This window comes from Condylura cristata, unplaced genomic scaffold (genome assembly GCF_000260355.1).
Source record: "Condylura cristata isolate star-nosed mole 26May11 unplaced genomic scaffold, ConCri1.0 scaffold00062, whole genome shotgun sequence".
Classification (NCBI taxonomy): domain Eukaryota; kingdom Metazoa; phylum Chordata; class Mammalia; order Eulipotyphla; family Talpidae; genus Condylura; species Condylura cristata.
The window spans coordinates 690,673-697,109 of NW_004567163.1; the positions used below are offsets into that span (position 1 = coordinate 690,673).

Consider the following 6,437-nt stretch of genomic DNA (forward strand, 5'->3'; position numbering starts at 1 on the left):
GTTTGGGGAACCAAACGGACAATCTGCACACAAACGTGACCAGCACCACCTCTGTGCCTCTCAGCCCTTGGGGGGGGTGCGGGGGGCAGCGCCTGACGCCGCCTGGAGTCAGGGCCGCCGCCCCCACGCCCACCCCCACCCCGGAGGCGGCCACAGGCCCGGCCCGGCGCTCCCTCTGGCTGTGTGCTCCCCGGGCTGGGACAGAGCTGGGCCTAAAACCGAACAATTATTTGGGCCGGAGCGCCCAAGCCTCAGCCCTGGGCCCCTCAGAGAGGACGACGGACCACCCCGAAGTCGGTACGGAGGCCCCAGACCCTCACGGCCGGGCTGGGGTGGTCGGCGCGGTGAGCCAGCCAGCGTGTCTGCCGGACCCACCAGGTGTGCGCGGGGCTCCCGCAGTGTGCAAAAAATTATTTCCTGATTTACGACAGGCGAGAGTAACGCTTGGTTACTCGTGTTTTAGGAACACGGAGGGGCCCTCCCGTGACGGTTACCCCAGCGCCGGCCCCTCGTGAGCGGCAGGCGGCACACACGACCAAGATTGATGGTCTCTGCAGGCCGAGGGAGAAGAACCGTGTTTTTCAATGCGCGGCGTGCAGCTGTCGTGCCGCCCCCGAGGACGGCACGGTCACCGCTTCTGGGGGACAGTCTCCATCGCGCCTCCCGGGGAGGTGGGTTTTCTCTCCTCGCTGTGCTGACACACGCAGGCTCAGCCTGTGGGTAGGCAGACGGTCAGCCTGGAAGGCGGGCGGGGAGCCCGGCTGGGGTCCGGCGGGCACTCCAGAAGCTCCACCGCAGACGCAGACCCTGCTTGGGTCTGCGGCCCCGCAGCGCACTTTGGGGAGGTCAGGGGTGCTGACATCTCCCAAGGGAGGTGGCCCCCACTGCCTGCTCCTGAGAAGACCCGCCCGCGCCGGGTTCAGCGTTTCACGGCGCTAGGTCGGCACACTGTTGGCCAGCATAAGCCTCAGCAACACCCCCTCCCCCAGCAGAAAAAGAAAAACAACAACAGAAAGGAGAGAAAATGACACGTTCAGTGTCCAGGAGTTCGGGTGCAACCTTCCCCGTCACCGCTAGTTGTCACTTGGCTCCCAGACGGGAGAGAGAGGAGGTTCGGCACTGCGGTGTAGAGCGAATGCAGTCCTAATTAACCGGGCAACTCCTGAAGCTCCCCTTCGGTCCGCAGCCCAGTGGGGGCCGCATGCGGGGGGCTCGGCCCCGCGGGGCCGCGGGTGGAGGGGCCGAGAGAAAACAAGAGCCCGGCGGTCCGCGCCCACCCGCCCGCCCGCCGGAGCAGACCTCCGGGCACCAGCCAGACACCCTGCGGGCGGGGAGGGGAGGAGAGGGAAGGACCCGGCCGCGGCGGCGGCTGCACCCCCTCCCCACAAAGAGGGGCCGCGGCGGAGCCGGCCTGCGCGCGCCTGGGGCTGCGCTGCGCTAGTGATGTGGTCAGTAGAAAATCGCATACCTGACGAATACAATGGTCTCCCATAGGTAGAGTCGAAGAGTATTGAAGCTGTACATTTTTCAGGTCTTTGTGCTTTGTAGTCCCCGAGTTATGGGGGCGACAACGTTTCAGGGTGGCACTTGGAAAAGCGGCGGGCGCTGCTGGAAATTAATCCGGGCGCGAGGGGCGGCGGGCGGCGGGGCGGGAGGGCGCGGCGGCGGCGGCGGCGGTTCAGCACCGCGGAGAGCGCCCAGCCTGCGCCCGGCGCGCGGTCGGCTGTTTGTCAAACTCCGGCGCGTCCGCGGGTCCTGCGGCGCCGGGAGGCGCGTTCGGGGCTGGGTATATTTTCTTTTCCACCCGTTTTTCGGTTTAAACGGCCAGCTCAGGGCAAGGAAGAAAAATCTGTGCAGATCAGAGCGCGGGCCTCGGACGGCTGGGCTGGGCGAGCGTTCGGGCACGGAGAGCCTGCTCACTGCCCCGGCCGGCCGCGGGGCTGGGGCTGGGGTCCAGCAGAGGGGCCGCCTCAGTTAAACCCCGGAGAGCGCGCCAGCCTGGCGCAGCGCGACCCGGTCCCGGAGCCGCATGCCCGGCCTGCGCCGGTCTGCTGTCGCCTGGCGATCCTGGTTCTCGGGTCCCCGCCGACTAAGTTACGGTAGCCGCAGGGTCGGAGTCCCATCGCTCAGGGCTGCGGGCTTGAGAGGGCGCCGGGCAAGTTTCGGGGGCTGCGCGGCTCCATGGCGACCCGCGGCTCGGGGGCCCTGGAGCCCAGATGCGGCTCAGTTTGCAGAGCGCCCCTTCCTCCGGCCTGGGCTCCTTGAGATCTTCAGACTTTCTTACCGCATTAATTTAACAAACTGGTGGCGTTGGGGGGGGCTGGGGGGGCAAGGCCGATGGGAGGGGCGGAGAGGAAAAAAGGGGGGAAACTCCTTAGTATCTTCAAACCCTCCCACTCGGGCGCTCATTGGCCGGCGGGGAGGAGCCGGCCCCGCCCCACTCCTGCGCCAATGGCCGTCAGGGGTTGAGTTAACGCTTGAGGCGCCGGGCCCCAGCCCCCGCCCCTGCAGCCGGTGGGCGGCTGGAGGTTGTGTCGGCTCAGGTCTCTCCAAACACGGTTTCGGTTTCAGAAGAACGGGCCTGTGTGGGACCGAGGCGCGCCCGCCTCCCGGCTCAGACGGCTCCTGGGCTCAGTGTACCTTTTTAACAGACACGAGCTGAAGCAGAGCCCGAGTTTCTGTAGACGCAAGTTTCAATATCCCAAGGAAAGGCGAGGTCTCCGGAAGAAGTCTGACGAGGCCCAGCTCCCACCCCCACCCCAACAAGCTTCTGCTGCAGGAAACCCCGAGAGAAACCCCGCCAGCAGTTCCCGTTGGAGCAGCCGGCCCTGCCCCCTGCTGCGCCTGTCTGGGGCTGGGGAAGGCGGCTGTGCCCTGCAGGACCGCGTGCCCGGCAGTGCCCGGCGGGCCTGAGGGCAGCGGCCAGTGCGCCCGCCCGCGGCCGGGCAGCCCGTCTCCCCACCTTGCTGGGTCCCAGAGACCAGCAACCGCTGCACCTAGCCCCAGCTGGGAGGTGGAGTTAATCAGATTTTCTCCAAGCTCCTGGACCCCAGTGGATCAGTAGCTGCTGTAGGATTTTCCGGCTGATTTGAACCGACGGGCGGGGGCCTCCCAGCCACGCAGGCAGCCCCCGCCCCAGCCTCGGGGCTCCTCCTGGGGCTGTTGGAAGCTGGTTCTCCTGAGAATAGTTCACAGCCCAGCTCCAAGCCCAGCCCTGCTCTGCTAACCTCGCCCGCCAGCTGCCCGCAGCGGGTCCCCCCGCCAGACCGCCCGCCCAGCGCTCCCTCTGTCGGCTCTGCAAACCAGGCAGTGATGGGCTCCTGCGCACTGGCTAAAAAGGAAATTTTATTTTGAAAATAGGTACTCCTGTGAGCCGGAGAGAGATTTATGAGGCATCTACCTTTTTGCTCACCTGCCCGCCTGCTTACCTACCTGTCCGCCTACCTGTCACCTATGTAACCATCCATCGTCTTTCCCACCTGACTGTCTTCCTACCGACTTACCCACCTGTCTACCTGCCTATCTACCAAGCTATCACCATCTGTTTTTTCTTTTAAAGATTTATTTATGCACACAAGAACTGGGGTGCAGGCCAGAGGTGCAGGGGGGTGAGAGGACTCCCCAGAGACAGAGTGGGGAGCAGGACAGGCAGATCCATTGAAACCCACTGCTGAGGGGAGCAGTGGGGAGACAGGAGAGGTCTGCCGCGCCCTGGGGTCCCTCCCTGGCCGGGGGTTGCACTTGGTCCCGGGATGCGAGTGCTCTGGAGCCCACGGCTGTGCCCCCGGGGGCAGCGGTCAGCTCTCCCGCCAGCTCCCACCAGGCGCCAGCTTCCTTCCCTTTCTAAAGCTGCAAAGCAGTAGCCTTGGTGGGTGCACCATGGAATACTACCCAGCGGTCAAGAAAGGTGAGTCTGCAGGGGCGTGGCGAGAGCCTGAGAAGGACAAGGACGAACGCGGCCGGGGGGTCAGAGGCATCCGGAGGGGGAGCAGGGGAGCAGGCCGGAAGGGGGAGCTGGCGCGGGGGTGCAGGGTAACTGGGTGCTGGGTGCACTAGGGTGGGGACACCTGGTGGGGCCCCAAGTATGAGCTTGACTCAGAGCAAATACACTGGGGAATTAAAAATAAAGATGGGGCCTCGGGCCTGCCTGGGCGGCACTGGAACTGGGTCCCGAGGAGCGGGGGGCCGGGGGTGCACCTGCCCCTGCTTCCCGGCTGCTCCCCGGCCAGCAGGCGCGAAGGGCTCCAGGGCTCAGGGCCGCCCACAACCTCGCCAGCCAGCGGCCTGGAGACCCCGCAGAGGGGGCCGGGCTGTGCGGCCGGGACCTGGCTTCTGCGGACACCGCGGGCCCCGCAGCCGGGCTCCGGCTCCGTCTGCGCCCCAAGCCCTCTCAGCAGCCCTGCTCTCCCGCCTGCCCCCTCACTCGGCCCCCCCACAGCGGCTCTGCCCCCTGCAGCGGGCACCGCTTTGGGAGAACCTGGGCCCGTCCGGTGTGAAGAGTCTGTCTTGGACGCCGGCCGCGTGTCCGAGGCTGCCCTGAGGTTGGCCTGTCTCAGGGGAGACTTGCACCTTTGGGTCTCCCCAGCCCAGCCCCTCTCTCCGGCCAGGGCCAGGGTGCGGCCCCGGGGGCGCCTCGGTGGCGCTGACCCTGGCCTCCGCGCCAAGGAGAGTCAGCCGGTGCCCGCGTGTCCCGCCTCTGACCCACTCCGTTGTGGGGTGTTTTTCAGGCTGGACAGGGTGGGGTGTTCTCAGAATCGACTCCGGACAATCGGTGTTGCTCCTTGTCCACGTTTGGGGGCTCCCTGGGAGCACCGCTGGGCTGGCGGGCCCGGGTGGGGGCCGCCCTCCCAGGCTCCCCCCGAATGGCATCTGACTGAGAAGTGGGGTTCCTTTTTGTGTTGGGTTTACCAGGTTGGATTTTCCTGGCATCTGCATCGTCCTGGGCATTTGAGGTGTGTCTCCAGGCCCTCCCTGGGGCGCAGGGGTCAGGTCTCAGCGCTGGCTCAGTATCGGCTCCTGCAGCGTTTGAGTCCGACCCCCCGCCAGGGAGTGACCTGCAGGGCACAGCAGACTCTCCTGTCCCCCGCTGCTCCTCAGCAGATCTCAGTGGGTCCACCTGTCCTGCTCCCCACTGTCTCTGGGGAGTCCCCTCATGCCCGCCTCTCTGGCCGGCACCCCAGCTCTTAAGTGCATGAATAAGCTAGTCTTTCTTTTTTTAAAAAAAGATTTATTTATTTATTCATACAGAACTGGGGTACAGGAGATGCGGAGGGTGAGAGGATTCTCCGGGGCCGGCGGGGATCGAACTCGTGCGGAAGCGGCTTGAGCTTCTCAGTGCTGGGCTCTGACCCGCTGCGCCCCAGGGAGGGCCCTGAGTAAACCAGTCTTAAAAACAAAGTGCACCTTCACTCTGCTTAAAGTGGCTGTGACCCGCCTGCTTGCCGGTCAGTGGGAGCCAGTGGGTGTCCGGCCGCAGCGGCCTTTCCTGCACGCCCTGTCTTTTCTCCCTTACCCCCTCTCGGGGCTCGGCCATGTCGTCGGTCGCTTCAGGTAGCCCCCGCGCCCTCGTATGCGTCTGTCTTCCGAGTCCGCAGCAGAAGCGTTCGGGAGCTGCGTCTGGCTTTTTCCACCTTTTGAAACGGAAGCTGAGCACGCGGGTTTCCAGCACCCGTGGCGTCGCCCGCGTGGGCTGCAGGCTGCCCGCCGCGGTCCCGGGGTGTGGACGGACAGCCAGCGGCGTGTCCGGGCCGGGGCTGTCGCTGACGCCTGCCGGTGTCCGGGCCGGCCGGGCCTGCCGCTCTCTGGTGCCTTTGCCATCGCTTTCCCCTCCTCCCACCCGGGCGCATCCACCTGAGGGCCGAGCAGGCCAGAGGAAGTGAAAGGTCGCTGCCCTCCAGGCTGGGGGCTCTCGCGGGGGGGGGGGGGGGCTCCCAGGGCGCCTCTCTCCAGAGTCAAGTTTGCAAATAACAGTTTTCTGATTTTTGCTCGTTAGAACAGTTCTCAAAACACTGACTGTGCTCCGCAGTGAGCCCTGGAACCGCGCTCACGGAGCCGCCCGGCCGGCCCGTCCGCGACCTCAGGCCGCCCCACGGCGCGTCCACACCTCCCGCGCCTCCGAGGGCGGGGTCCTCCCGGGAGCCAGGACAGCCAGGCCGGCTGGAGCTGTGACCCCCGGCCGGCGGCTGCTCCCCAGGCCCAGCCCGGCGCTCCGGCCGCGCCGCCCGACAGCCGGTCTTCTCTGGCCTCTGTGCTCGGGCCGACTTTGCACACAAATTGGATTCATCTCAATTGTTTTAATTTCCAGGCTGCCGTTTCCACTTGCTTCTTTTTGCTCGATTATAAAATGAGATTCTGGTTCTCTGGAGAAATGCTTCATCTTTCCGTCTGTTTTCACGGGCATGTTAATCCCAATTATTTTCAGGTTCCTATCTGATGTT

The 6,437-nt window shown here is 65.6% G+C and overlaps 1 protein-coding gene across 1 annotated transcript in view; it reads right to left on the minus strand.

Moving 5' to 3' along the window:
• Window positions 1–5,533, minus strand: part of LOC101637656 (glycine receptor subunit alpha-1) — a 29,465-nt gene extending 23,932 nt beyond the window's left edge. The window contains exon 1 of the mRNA XM_012734634.1: window positions 5,513–5,533. Coding sequence (XP_012590088.1) covers window positions 5,513–5,533 — 21 coding nt within the window. The remainder of the gene's footprint in view (window positions 1–5,512) is intronic.
• Window positions 5,534–6,437: the final 904 nt, after the last annotated feature.